Below are 15,437 nucleotides of genomic sequence, written 5' to 3'. Positions count from 1 at the left end.
TTCCATAGGAAAGAATAAAAGTGCGAAGATCTAAGTCCGAGTGCCATGTGATTCATCCTGTGAGTGTGTTTGAGACTGGTTTGTTTACACACTGCAAGACCCCATGCGAGATGGGGGTCTGCCTGCTTATGCTGTTAATGCTCCACTTTTTTGTTCTCCATTTTGCAGAAGACTGCATTTGGTTGTACCTTGTTCAAGGGTGTAGAAGACTTTAGAACCCTAAAGTGATCAATGTCACACAAGTTGGACTGCTTAAGGGGCCATTGGACATATTACTATTTTTGCCTGGTGCTATTTCTGATGTTTTTTCTAATGTCTTTCTTGGTCTGCGAATAAAATATAAAATAAAACAAGCATTGGCATAGCCAATGGGTCTCGCCTTTGGGACCTTATAACTGTTTAGCCATGCAACAGTTAATATTGTTGCACCAAGGATATTGTGCTGCATAACTATATACTTATAAGGTCTGAAAGGCGAGACCTATTGGCTATGCCAATGCTTGTTGAATTCCTGGAGGGAGGGCAAGGCCCAAAGATGGAAAGGGACGCTGTTCCAAGAATGCGTGGTGAGGTAGGAAAATAAGCGTCCTCCACTGTGGCTTCAGCGGATGCAGGGAGTGTGTGTGAGTGAGAAGGAATTGTAGCGCAGGAGTCTGGAGGGTTGATGGAATCTCAGGCGGTGGTTGATGTATGCTGGTCCTTGGTTGTGCAGGGCTTAGTAGGCGTGGGTCAGAATCATGAATTGGCATCTCTTGTGGACTGGGAGCCAATGGAGTTTCTTAAGGTGAAGGTTGATGTGGGTCCGTCTCGGGAGGTCGAGGATGAGTCTGGTCGCTGAGTTCTGGATGGTCTGCAGTCTCTTCAGGAGGTGTATGGTGATTCCTGCATAGAACGCGTTGCTGTAGTCCAAGCGGCTGGTGATGAGGGCTTGAATGATGGTGCATCTGGTGGAAATTGGGGGCACTATTGGCTCAAAGTGCGATTACGATGCAATAGAAGGTACCCTCAGCACCGCCAGTGGTGGCTTGACAAGGCGTTGTTCGCAGCTGGATGTTTGCTGAGTCTGACAGACAAAGAAGGGGGGATAACCAGATCACAGGATGGGATGTGCCACTACTGGTGCTGGAACTTGACCCACACCACACGTCCCAGGGAACCAGAAGACCGGGGCTCTGGCTTCGCTCACTTTACCTCCAAATTATTCATGTCAGAATGCGAATATGTTACACCGGACAAGCAATTGGGCTGAACTTGTGTCTTCCATTACCGGTTATATTTTCAAAAAAGAATAATTAAAAATATATATATCCTGTTTCACTTAGTCTCTCTAGCTGCCAAACGCTGCTACCACCCTCCCCCGTTTTAATTTTTGTCTTCACTCTTCGGGAGTGACCACGTTTATGCAATGACTAGAGTTAACAGATGAGTCCAAGCACCGGGACCAAGTCCTGAGATTTCCTTTTACTGTTTAATATTTTCAGGTGTGCTTCTTGAATTGGTTCAGTCGAACTGAACCTTTATAGCATGTTTTGCAACTCCAAGAAGGCATAAATGTATCAAATTAAAGCCAAGGAGCGGAAACAAGAAGTCCCGGTGGAATGAAGTCTAGTAAACCTAGCTCATGAGGACTTGGGCTTGATGCTAGGCAGATAAAGCTCAGTTTTTCTTAAAGTTTTATATAAACTAGGTACACAAGTACACGTTCGATTTTGCTAGGAGGCACGGCCATATGAAGTGATTTGCCCAGAACCTCAGAATGTTGAGCCAACGCCGAGACTGGAACCTGGCTAGTTCTTAGTTCCCCAGCTCCAAAGTAGGCAGCTCTGGCTGTTGGGGGAGGGAGGGCGCGGGGAGTGTGAAATCTGGAGGGCACCCATAGGAGAGGATAGGGTAGGCACGGACTAGTTTTATCCTGTAAGCGCAACTTAAAGCGTGCCTAAGCATCTGTACATTCAGCACTCTCTCTTGTAAGAAGGAATGCTTATATAAGGATTTGCTGCCCTGTAAGAATTTTTTCAGGCTATATTCGTGTTCAAGGATACTCAGGAATAAATCAACAATTCTACCATAAAGTGGGTGTTGCAAATCTCATTAATGTGTAATAACTAATGCGTATTATAAAGCATTTAAGTTAAACTAAAGGATCTTGCATGGGAATTGTTTTGTTTGTGCGTAGTATATTGGCATTGTTTCTGCAACGTAGACTTGATTTTGAGCGATAACTATATATTTTTTGCCAATAAATTCAGAAGCCTTGTTTCCATTTACCTTTCGAATTTGAGCTGTTTCTAGTTTGACAACAGTTAGCCATGAAAGTACAACAGCTCCCACCAATGGATTGTAGGCAGGCTGCAAGAAATCGCTGCCTGAGGGCCTTGGCTACTCACCCAACGAGTAGATTCTGGTGTGCGAAAAAATATCCCAAAGCAACACAGGTGCAGGCACGACTCTCGTGACCTCCCATGGGGTCAGCAGCGGTTCGTCGTCTGTGAACGACAGCGTGAAGGTTGCAACATCAACATGCCAAAAAGTACAATGTTAGAACGAGCCATGAAAATGAGATGGACCAAAAAAAGCAAGTTCAAGAAGGGAGTGGGAGAAGGGAGAGGGTAAGGGAGGGTAGGGTAGGGTAGGGGAGGGTAGGGGAGGGTAGGGGAGGGGAGGGTAGGGGAGGGTAGGGGAGGGGAGGGGAGGGGAGGAGATTCACGCGCGCGTGCGGTGTAAGGCTAATGAGCCATTACAGCAAGCCAGATGGCAGCTGTACATGTCACGCGCGCTTGTGCACAGAATAGCAAGCTGGTGGCCGGCAAAAGCCTGTAGGTAGCACTTTTAAAACCAGCAACTAAATTTCTCGCCAGAGCAGCGCATGCGCTGGCTCTAGCGAGACCCAACAATGAATAAAAAAAGTAAGATAGATGTGTCGGATCAGTGACTCATGGAAACCCTAGATGCGAGGCCTCAAGTGCATCTGATGATGCATCCTTAAGTTAGCTTGGAACCATAGATAGTGTTTTTTGGGCCAAGCAGGCACTGCCAAGCCTGTGACAGAGGTGCTTCCCAGTAAGCTGTCTATTGCTAACAGGGGGACTGTGAAAACTGCAATGTTCTATAGAACTTTGGTATTTCAATAGTAATGGAAAGTCAAGAGGAAATAGAATAGTAACAAAGGAATGTTTTTGTATGTTTACCTTTTAATTGTGAGGTGGTATTGCTTCAGTCGCCAGTGCATTTTCTCATATAACATAATTGAAATTAATCTTTTTGGAATTACGATGATATCTGGTTACAAGTTTAGGTGCTACTTCCAAACAACTAACTGTAGATGGTACAGTCATCCTTTATGATTATTTTAGTCACTATGTTATATAGTTTTTTGTTGGGCCATAAGTTGTCATTTTTCATTGCTTAATTTTAATTTTTATTTGTTTTTTTTCTATTTTGTAGTTCTCTTCTTTTTGGAGCCCTTCCTCTCATACTGACTGGTCCTTGTCAGACGAAGACCAATTTTATCACAGGGATGGGTCAAAATAATAGAAGCATATAGCCCACTTTAGTTGGACAACATTTTTCATGGAGTTCTCACTTATTTTAATCTGCTTTCTCGAGTGGCTTTCAAAACAGTTCAAAAGGCTGTTACACACTGCATGAAACACTGCATTGCTTCCACTACAGAATGTATTTATGCGCTGCATGGAACAGTTTTCTAAATAATCAGAGACTAATGATGAATGGATGGAATATGGATCAATACCAACATCCAATTTGTATTTTGACGGTTTCCTGTACTGAGTCTTTTTTCCTCACTGTTAGCAATACAATTTGTTAGTTTTCACAATAACTGAGTTGGTCTACATGTTTTGGCATGATGTATAATTTTGAAATGTAAAAGAAAAAATAATGCATAGGGAACACATTTTTTTTTTTAACAGTGATAGCAAAATCACACAATGTGCGATTACTGATCAATTGATCTGGTCTCATGCACTCCAAACACATTGGAGTCGGTGTCAAAGAATTGCTAACTGTAGGAATGGTATATCTTGAAAACAAGGGTACCCCATAAAGCGAACCTGGGGTGATAATGTTTTTTTGGAGGAACAATGGTTTAGGGGTGGCCTAATAAGGTCCTAAGAGAAGAAAGGCGTAAGATTAATTCACGCTAGGGAGCTAAGGGTGTAGGTACATATAAAATTATTTTATTTTCTTTTTCAACATTTAGCAAAAAAGTTTCAGGTGCTCATATGAGTGACAAGGTGCATAACGTGACAAGTGAACATAGCGAAAGACGGAATGTCACACAACAACAAGGTAAAAGACCACATGAATATATATATGCTGCTTGCGTCACTAGCGGCGCTCGGACTCCAATTGATGCCGCCTAGATGCCTTGATTAATTCTTGGTATACCTTTGGCAAGTAACAGTTGTTACCTCCTTCCCGACCGACCTAACCGGTATATGGACCCCATAAACAGACTAGAGGCCATAAAAAACTCAGCCAGACTGACCCGCCCTTTAAAATTATTCAGCCGAGCTGCCCATCATTGAAACTATCCCTGGTGAGCTGTTCTAAATATGCGACTTTCATAGCAAACTAACCGCTGACCGGATCCCATAATACATATCTCAACATTGATTTAAAACCTCTTCTGAAAAACGAGCTGAAGCCCGACCTAATCCCAATTGAGTCTCTCGGTCCTGCCGGACTACACTAACCACAGATTTCAGGAGGCTCCACAGTCCTGAAGATGATCTAAAATAAATATAGATCGAAACGTCGTTGACTTACCCAAGGAAATATCACCCCCCATTGTATATATTCATGTGGTCTTTTACCTTGCTGTTGTGTGACATTCCGTCTTTCACTATGTTCACTTGTGTCACATTATGCACCTTGTCACTCATATGAGCACCTGAAACTTTTTTGCTAAATGTTGAAAAAGAAAATAAAATAATTTTATATGTACCTACACCCTTAGCTCCCTAGCGTGAATTAATCTTACGCCTTTCTTCTCTTAGGACCTTATTAGGCCACCCCTGAACCATTGTTCCTCAAACAAAACTGTAGGAATGGCGCATATTAAAATTGACAACTTTAATTGTAATCAAGGAAGAAAACCGAGATATAATCCTCATGGTGCAAAAATCCACCTGATTGCCATAAAAAAAATATGACCCACACCCAATGAATACTTTTTAATTTAATATCCAGTCACCTCACCCTGAGAAAATGGAACAGGTAATGGAGCACCACCAGGGAATACTGAAACAGGCCTTGCAAGGGACCATCAATGAACCAGTGCTTTCAAATTATTTCTGTATGTTATTCTAGTTTGCTCCCAAGCTGGTGTGAACATCTTATGTGGGAGAATAGAAGGGCACTGGTGGTATGACCACACCCTTTGTGTAAAGGTACAATACTCAGATGTAATATTTCATATAAAGCTCCACGTTTACATAAATACAATAAACAGACATTTGGAAGAATTAACGGCAGTAACTGAGAATACCTCTTCTCTATTCCTCATTCTTCTTTTTGACAAGTCCTCGTCTCTGCTATCATTCATGTTTTGATCAAAATCTCTGTAAGCTGTTGATCCAGGAGGAACCTTTTGATAATTCAGGCTGGCTTCAGGAATGTGCTGCACCAACTGGAACAGAAATACAGTTTATAAGATAAATACTAAAACCAGTGAGTAAAATAGAGAGGTTAAATGTGTTTATTCTATTCAGGTGAAGGAGATTAAATATACTTGGCAAAAATATTTTTGAGGAGGATGCTACATTACTCCACGTACACCTGTCCACGGACTACTCTACTGACAACAATTAAGCTTCTCACTAAAAGTGGCTGGCACAATGCTTCTCACAGAATTAGACAAATATAATTAGAAGCGCTTCACGCAACTGCCCCTTTAAAAGTCCATTCAGTGAAACTATGGAAAGATTTGAAACCAGGAAATGAAATCTGCATTTCGATCCCTAATCTTCTGGCAACGACACATTTGTCTTCTTTGGTGCCTAAAAAGGATGAAGGAAGTGCGTCTTTATTTCTATAATGATATAGCTACTTCAGTCCAGACTTCACAAATAAGATTTGTGGCATTTGTAAAATACTAGTTTCTAATCAACATCCTTGCTGCAGGGAGAATTTCGAATAATGTGGCAAGGACAAAAGATGCCTCTGCTTCCACATGTGATTAGTCTGAACTGGGTATGGCTTAGCTGACTGTTGGGAAGGCATTGCATGTGTGCGGGCGTATACACTACAAGCCCAGCTTCGAAGCAATACACTGTTGTGCTTTGACCAGTATTTCTGTTTTAGATGCACTCCACTCACGTTCGGTCAATGGAATTTCAGTGCTAAGAACGGACCTTTAAAACGTAGCCAAAGTGTGCTTCATATAGGTGGAGAAATTCAGTCTATTGTGTTGTGCCAGGGAGTTGCTGGACCACAGACCACTACATATTCTCGAAATAGAAGAATATTTTGTGTCTCTAGACAAGGGTGAATACGGTGTTACTACTGGCCATTGTGAAAGAAGACTGGAAGAAGAATCCACAGAAGGACTCAAACGGGCAGCTGCTCGATTTTTTTGGAGACCTGCACAATTCGCAGGATGTGCTCCAGACAGGCCAGATGCATAGGTGCCTGGACTGCATTAGGGAAAGTTAGGAACCTATGCCTTAATTTGGCATCTGACTTTTATACTTTGTATTAGGAAAATTCCTGGCAGTAGGCAGTGATATCGGCTTTGCATGGTCTACTTAGATATAAGTCCAACTGGCCCCCAAGAGTTTTGTTGGCAAATAAGCATTTGGATACAGTACTTGACACTTGCATTATCTCTTGGGAGATTAATTTGATAATCAAGAATAAAAATGTAGGATAGGGTCGAAAAATGTGGAAAATTAACTCTGAATGACAACACACACCATGGTCTGGTGACAGGCTGGTTATATCTATCCTACATGACCAAAAACACTGCGGTATACGCACATTTTCCTCAATTTTGACTCATAAGGGAAAGGTCACATCAAAGAAGAACACTGGGACCTTTTATGGTACAAGATCAGTCAGAGTGAAGTTAGCAGAAGTCAAAGATGGAAATATGTTGAAAATCGCATGACAAGAGGGATTCCCAAGATGGTAGGGGAAAGATTAAGAACGTATTTTGTTGTTAGGCAGTGAGCAAACTTGTGCTTTCTGAAACAAAAGAAGGCAGTAAGTCTTTTCAGTAAAGCGGACCTTTAAAAAACAGTGTGTGTATCAACAGGAGATGAATGGGTCTCAAGCTAAAGAATAAGATTAACAGATAGGAAAGTATGATACAGCACATTTGAACAAGCAGGGCTAGGGTAAACGCAAACCAAGTGAAATATGTGATTTGTTAAAGTATCTCAACACTTTACTTAAGCAAGAACAAAACAGTTTACAAAGAGAAATTTCTCTTTCTTCGGGAACTCTCTTCCAATGGTTTAATCTACACTTGAACCCTTCAACCTGGGCACATATAGGGCACTTCTGCCAACAGCATAGCCAAACTGGAGCTCACTGTGATTACTGCCCATCGGGGCCAACTAACACAGATTAACAAGCATCCGTCTAATGCTAGGGAAATCCTGTATTTATCCTCAAGCACACTACACCCTCTGCCACCTAATGCAGACAAGATGAGGAAGTATGCACACAAAGCACACCTACCCACCTAACGATAATCGTGGCGTGGCCTTTTCACAGCACTCACCCAGCAAATGACTGCTGGGAGGCAAAATAATTCAGTATATTATGAGCTGTTTCACTAAATCTGGTAGGTGCATTCAAAGCATGAAAATCCTGGTGTGTGTGTGTCTGATTTCAGCACCATCAAGTTCATTGTGGTGAGATCTGCATAGCGGATATCTTTCTGTTCGTTGGCATTACAAAGTCTGGCCTATGCATGAGTCGGTTAAGAGAAATTTCAGAAACCAAGTTAGGCCCATAAATGTATGCCTGTGACTGATGTGGACAAATGAACACTGTAATATTTGTTTGAGAAGAAATATTGTTTCACTGAATGGACTGTTCAATGTAATGTTTATGTTTCAAACATCACATTTTCAAAAAAAGAAAACCAAATGTAAAAATTGTATTGTAGGTGCATAAAGGTAAATTAAATAAATATTAAACCAAATAGGATTTGCACCTGAAACGGAGAGGCCGACCAGAGGGGTATTTTCGCAATCTGTATTAAAACAGAAGTACTAGTTAAGAAATTAAAAAAAGAAAAAAGTCATGCAGAAATACACATGAATGAATGTAACTTATCACAAGAGGCTTAGAAGCGGTCTCTCATGATGGATGCAATGTTATCTCAATCATGAAGAATTTGTAGGCTGATCATAGGTCTTTCAAAAAACTTATTATATGCAAAACAGTATGCCTTAATAAATAAAGTAGAAGTAACTTACTTGCATTCATAATCTGTTATTATTTCATTACCCCGAAGTAGAATATGTGGAAGCAGGACTACCCAGTAATTAGTACTGGAAAAATGTATCAAAACTATTGGCAGCCAGGACAAAGATCTATGCGTGGCGCACCCACCACCCAGAAGAGTCCAACATACGCTTATTTTAGTTTTCCAACTAATTCTATTTTGTAAATTGGGCTGGACCCATCAAGGATGTTGGGGCTGTCCCTCTTTGGAGGATTATTTCCAAACTTTTAGCTTTCTTCCTCCTATTTTTTCTGACCTGTTTTTGTTGGCTTTAGGACTCCGAGTACTTTACCACTGGAAACCAGTGCTAAAGTGCCTATGCTCTCTTTCTAAATAGTGCTGGTGGTTGGTTTATTCGTGATTGGCATATTTGATTTACTAGTAAGTCTCTAGTAAAGTGCACTAGGTGTGCCCAGGGTCTGTAAATCAAATGCTACAAGTGTGCCTGCAGCACTGATTGTGCCACCCACGAGTAGCCCTGCAAATATGTCTCGGACCTACCACTGCAGTGTCTGTGAGTGCAGTTTGAAACAGCCATTTCCACCTGGCAGGCCCAAATATTCACTTTTACTACATGTTAGTCACCCTTAAGGTAGGCCCAAGGTGGTACCATGGGCAGGGTGCAGTCTATTTTAAAGTTAGGGCATGTATTGGTGTGTTTGACCTGTCCTAATAGTGGAATACTGCTAATTTCGATGCATCTGCTTCACTGTTGCCGCATCGCGTCTGGAATTTTGACACATTTTACGCGACGCCAACTCTTCAGCCCGGCCGCAGTAAGGAACTGTGGCCGGAATTTGTCGCATTACCTCCCCTTCCAGTAAGGAACAAACCCATCACCTCCCCTGCCCAACAGTAAGGAACGGATGCACCACCTCCCCTGTGGAGTAAGGAACCGACACATCACTTGGTTTTCCGGTGCCTAACCTGCCCTGCGCTAGTACTCGTCTTTAACTTATCTAAGGTACATTGTGCTAAAAAGAACACATCAATTGATTTCTATGGACTAAACGTGCTTTATCTTTTAAAAGTCATATTTTGACTTGTGTATGTTGAATTTTTGTAGTTGTGGTCTGGTTTTATTCAGGAAAATATTGGCTATTTTTCTTAACTGGTATGGACTCCTTTTGTAGCGTTTTCACTGTACTACTGTGAGTGTATGTACAAATTTACACATTGCCTCTGAGATAAACCTGACTGCTAGTGCCAAGCTACCAAGAAGGTGAGCAGGGGTTATCTTAGCTGTGTGACTCCATTACCCTGACTAGAGTGAGGGTCCCTTCTTTGATACGGTGCAAATCACTGCCAAATAGAGCCTCCATTTCGAACATTGGTGGGCAATGGTGAGGAAAATACTTGTGTCTGTATATTACAGTGATTGGTGTAAGCTACGACCAGATCGCAGACCATTACAAACCAGCATGCTAGTTTTGATTTTTCTCTTTTTTTCTTGCATCTCTTGCGTTTGATCCACAATAATGTCAGCAGTAGATGAAGAGTTAGTGTTTGAGCGGGAGATGGTGCCTCAGCTCAAATAGTTCTACAGGGATGCCAAGTGCTATTTTGAAGGCCTTACTAAAGAGGAGGAGCTGCAAAAGGCATGAACAACCTTGGGGATAAACCGGTAAAAAGGGCCAGGTCCAACAGAGGGGATGAAAGAAGGCTATTGTGAATGGATGAATCGAAGATTTCAGGTTACACGTTCATTTCTTACTCTGGGAGCAGAGCACCTTCTACTCCAAATGCTGGCTACAAGCATGATCAGAGGTTTCAGAATATGTACTAGGAGCACTGCTCACATAACTTATGTGTAGTAGTCAGAGACCCTAGATTATACATCAAAAGGACAGCCAACTGCATTTGAGAAACAATTAAAGTTGCCACCGTCAATTGTATCAATTGCCCCACTCCTTACTCATCCCCCTCCTCACATACTGTGACCTCTCCTGCCAGCAGGTGCCATTTTAAATCTGTCGGGCTGCTGGAGGTAGGCATTTTCCGATCTGAAAGAGGGAGGTGATCATCATTAAATTCAGATATGCAACCTTGACCATGGTGGAAAAGGAAAGCCCTACATAACAGCTCCCGCGTGGGAGAAACTCCACAGAGAAGAACAACTAGTAAAGGTGGCATTTTTGGCTACTGCAGCAAAAACACTGAATTTATTCCTTAGAAAACAGAGGATAATCCATGAATTTAGAGGATCCATGTATATATCTTACTGGTGGTTGCCAGCAGGTAGTTATAATTAGGACCTAGTTTCCATAGGAAAAGCGTTATTTGATTTGCCTATATCGTTGGCACCAGTTGACGAATCTTGAAATTGTCCTAAAAAAGTGACTAAGTAAGTTCTGTGTGCATGGGAAGTTTCGGGTGATCCGTTAAGCAGAGGACGAGAAAAAGAGGGCTAAAAAAAGTGGGGGTTTTCATTTCAATTCCCTAAGGACACGTAGTAGAACCTACAGTCTGAACTGCTCAACGGAATTGCACCAAATTTGGCAGAAAAGTAGATATTATAACGCAGATTTTGCTTTTTGTTATTTTGTGCAAATCCGTTCAGTAGTTTTTGTGAAATTTTAGGAAAAAAAGTTAACGATATCTCTGGCCGCAAAGCCTTCGTGAAAAAAGAGAAGCTTATGCAGGGCGAAGCACAGCTCTTATTGGTTGCCAACACTTCTGCTAGGAAGTGCTGGCAGCCATCTTGGGACTCTGCTAGGAAGTGCTGGCAGCCATCTTGGGACTCTGCTTCACCGAGGCCCAAAGATAAAAAGTAAAAATAAAGAAAAGGGGAAAGGGTAGGAATACACTGATCCTCAAGCTATTTTTATTGTTGTTATTTTTACCGCAAGGTTGCGCCGATTTTGCAAAATCGCGGAAAAAATGTTTTGACAAAAAAATTTAAAGCGTGCCCTTCTGCGCTTCGTTTCTAATAAGCCCATGTGTGGGCCAGGTCCCAGGGGCATTGTAACAAAGAAGGGGGGGCGCACGTCCCTACCCCACCTGGCGCTCACTGATGTCCCCGTTAACATTACCTCCCAGGGGCTGCTTTTTAAATAAATGTCGGGAATGCCAGTACGGCCTCCCCTGCTGCTTCAGGAACTGCCACCTCCCCGTGATGTACTTATTTTCAGGATTGGGGGCCTCTCGGACACACCCAGGCCCAGGGACTGCCGCCTCCGCAGGCTGAATCATTAAATAATGCGGAGGGCCGCATGGCCCCTCCGCATCCCTGGGTGACGCCACCTCCCCGGTGCCTTGGTGAAAAGTAAAGTGGGGGTTACGCAGCCCCCTCGCAGCCTCAGGGACCGCCACCTCCCAGGAGCAAATTAGAGGTTGGGGGGGCCTCACAGCTTCCTTCAGGAGTCATAGATGGCCCTGGGGACCACCAGCCCGCAGGGCCAGTTTCTGCAATGTCCTGGGGTTCCCACCCAGGGACATAGCGGTTTGCTTTGAGTAAGGGAGAGCATGTAAAATGCTATTGCTTACTCGAAGCAGAACAGAATTGAGCTGCATGATTAGCAACGGGGGCCTTCAGGCTCCCCCATAGCCCCCATCAGTGTCTGGTGCCCTGGGTGAGACCAGGGCACCCAGCTTTTTTCCCCCGGCTACTCCCAGATGGATGGGTAGGTCTCCGGACATCTAAGGGGCGAGCTACTATACTCTGCCTCATTACCTAAGTGAGCGCGGACATAGCCCACCTTCCAAAAACTGGGGGCTGGGTTTAAGAACCTGTACTACACGTTCCTTCCAGAGCAAAGACGCAGCTATACCCGACTAGGGGTATAACAGGTCTAGAGGGCTTTCTCTTTCCCGATTCCAGATCACTTTCCCCTGTTTACACTCCTCACAGTATTGACAAAGCGCCCTTGGATCCCTTATGGACCAACATGAAGAGCGAAACATGTTGACCCATTTTATCTTGAATACACACTCACACAGACTCTGAGGGCAGCGGGAAGACATTCCCCCCCCTCCAAATTTGTTTCACAGAGGTTGCGCCAGTGTCTGACCTATTTTTTAACCTTACCACTCAGACCCCTGAATAAAATTAGGTTCTAGGTAACGTTTGGTAATTTTAACCCACTCACTCACTTACCACCATAGGCCAACATACCCACACACACAACTGCGGCATCTCCTTAAAAGATCCCTGATAAAGAGCCCTCTTGTGGGGCCCGTGGAGGACAGCAGCGCCACCCCCACGAGGAGCAATGCCCGATGATGAAGCATGACACTCGCAAGGGTGTGTGAGGGCACTATATCCAAAAAGGAGGGATCCCCCCATCACTTTAGATAACCCAACTGTATTGAGATTCACCTCTTTCATACTTCGTCTCTAACCAGAATAGGTTGTGACTCTTTCTTATCTTAGGAACAGCTATCCCCTAGTGAATACCACCCAGCCTAGAGGCCAGGCCCTGGGGATGGGGTCATTGGGGCCAGAATCAGCCCGGGAGGGGGGCCACCCACATGATCCCACCGCCATTAATTCTTTTTTTTTTTAAATTGGAAAAAAAATTAGGCTGGGCCCATGGTAATGGGGTCCCGGGGTCAAAATCGGCCCGGGAGGGGTGACTGCATCCTCCTTCATAAAAAAATAAAGAACTTTACATTTAAAAACAATTATCTGCAAGTTTGAGGCACCGCCCGCTTTCTCCATCACTCTGCAAAATCTCCTCCTGGCACACTGCTGGTGAGGGGATGAAGTCCCCGTGGCTGCAGGGGGCCCTTGGGAGCCAACAAGCCCTCCTGTTACCTACAGTAAGTCCCACACAGGGAGATTGCTGAGAGGTGTTTGGAGGCCATTCCCCCTTTCTCCACCACTCTCCAAATGCACCTCCTGGCACATTACTGGTTGGGGAATGAATTCCACTTTACTTCTGAGGGTCTCTGGACTAAAGTAGACTTTTTTCCCCAACCAGTAGTGCACCAGGAGGAGCGTTTGTAGAGTGTCAGAAAAAGGGGGCGTGGCCTCTGACTGACTTTTCAGCAATCCAGCTGTGTGAGTCTTACTGGAAGTAACAGGAGGGCTAGTTGGCCCCTAAGGACCCTCAAGAGCCAAGCGGACTTAATCCACCAATTAGTTGTGTCCCTGAAGGCACATTGCAGTGTGGTGGAGAAAGAGGGCATGGCCCCCAAAAACCTCTCAGCAAACCCATTGTGTGGGACTTACTGGAGGTAATAGGAGGTGCAGTTGGCCCCCAAGGACCCTCAATAGCCAAGGGGACTTCAACCCACTACTAGTAGTGCGCTAGGAGAAGCGTTTGCAGAGTAGTGGAGAAAGGGGGATAGTGTCCGACAACCTCGCAGCAATCCTGCCATGTGTAACAGGAGGGGTAGTTGTCCGCCAAGGAAATCCTTTGGGGTCGACCACCTTTCCTTTTACCTACAGTAAGTTCCACACAAATTCACTGAAAAGAATCAAAGGTTACAGAGAACTTCAAGTTAGGAAATAGAATTAAGCACCCCTAGCCCTGGTAAAAAAAAAGTTAGGATCGTTTGTGCTTTACTGAAGTTGAGCTTCAACTGGGGCACCTGCTCTGTTTGTATTTGTAAGTGCTTCCCGTTGAGGTTTGATTTCTATGAAATCAGCAACAGGGCCAGAATCGCACCTCATTTTTTTCCAAGAAGAGTCCCCAGTTTTTCCACAAAACGTCTACCCAACTGGAGTACTTTAATTTGGTTAATTAGTAAGTACTACCTCATTGGTTAAATGTCTCATGCATAGTCTACACTACAGGTGGGTAAAGGACCACAAGATGTGCATGTTATTTCTGCAAAGTGATTGTACCTATAGCGTCTTCATCCACAAATCTGTGATAATGTGAATCCTCCTCAAGAAAAGAGGACAAGACTACAAAGAGAAGAATCTCCACTATACAGGGGTACTTCCCCTTAACTAAATGATGCAAGTTCTTCTTTGTTTGGTAGAAATGTCCTCGTATTGCTCTGCATCAAAAACGCGTCACCAAAATCTGTGGAAAACGCGCTTGGGGGTATTTTGGTAAACTATCTATCAACGGGGGAAAGGTGGTTAGACCGCTGCATACTACTAAGGAAAATGTGGCTGGGCCTAATGGGAGGCCTTTCATATGATTTTAGGCCTTTGCGTACTTAGGATAACTAAAAGGGAGAACTATGGACTATCAATCGTCCCCCAATGGGAGAGAGGGGCCACGAATCCCCCTCTCTGTGCCGATTTTGGACCTGAGGAATCTCATCCCTGGGGCGTGGCCTCTAGATCCTGGGTGCCCTGGAGCCCACCCAGGTACCAAGACTGCACCGTTGGGAACCGTGAGAACAGCCTCAAAGCTCCCACAGTCCATGCCATCTCCACACTTCCAGCGGGAGCCAGCAATACTCCCACATGTAGGGAGCAGCAAAAAAATGCTGTCCCTGCCTATGGGAGCAGTTTTCCTGGTTCCACTCGCTGGGAGTGGGATTACTGTTTGCTCTCGCTTGGCAGGAGTAGTCAAAGCTCCTGCCAAGTGAAAAGAAACTGCTATCTCCCGAGGGGCCCATGCTTATAGGGAGGCGGCCCTGGGGGGTTGCAGTCCTAGGGCCATTATTGGCTCCAGGAGGGGGGACTGCACCCGCCCTTTATTTTAGGGCCAACCTTGGGGGTGGTGGTCTCTGGGACTCAAAATGGCTGGGTGGGGGTGCTTTAAATTGTATTTGAGTCCCTGGGGAGCTGGTGGTCCCTGGGCCTCTTAAGGGGAATGGGGGGTTGTACACACAGCCCCCCTCCAATTTTGTAATAGAGCCACGCGAAGATGGTTGGTCTCGGGGCCCTTAAGAGCATTCGGAGGGGGACCACGCAGCTCCCCTCCAAGAAAAATAACTATTGTCCTGCCCCTGGGAGGTGGCAGTCCACTGAGCCAAGATTGGCCATGAGGAGGGGGCAGCGTGTGCCCCCTCCCTATATTATATATACTAATAAGCCCCTGGGACCGGGAAC

General features: G+C 44.4%; 1 protein-coding gene across 2 annotated transcripts in view; it reads right to left on the bottom strand.

Annotated features, from left to right (window-relative positions):
- CEP170B (centrosomal protein 170B) overlaps positions 1–15,437 on the bottom strand; it is a 415,026-nt gene that overhangs the window by 48,485 nt on the left and 351,104 nt on the right. For both annotated transcript variants that reach the window (XM_086937908.1, XM_086937909.1), the window contains exon 15: positions 5,510–5,650. In XM_086937908.1, coding sequence (XP_086794034.1) covers positions 5,510–5,650 — 141 coding nt within the window. The remainder of the gene's footprint in view (positions 1–5,509; positions 5,651–15,437) is intronic.

This window comes from Lissotriton vulgaris, chromosome 9, assembly GCF_964263255.1.
Source record: "Lissotriton vulgaris chromosome 9, aLisVul1.2, whole genome shotgun sequence".
NCBI classification, from domain to species: Eukaryota; Metazoa; Chordata; class Amphibia; order Caudata; family Salamandridae; genus Lissotriton; species Lissotriton vulgaris.
Note: the sequence above shows the minus strand (reverse complement) of the source record. Positions and strands in the feature narration are given on the sequence as shown.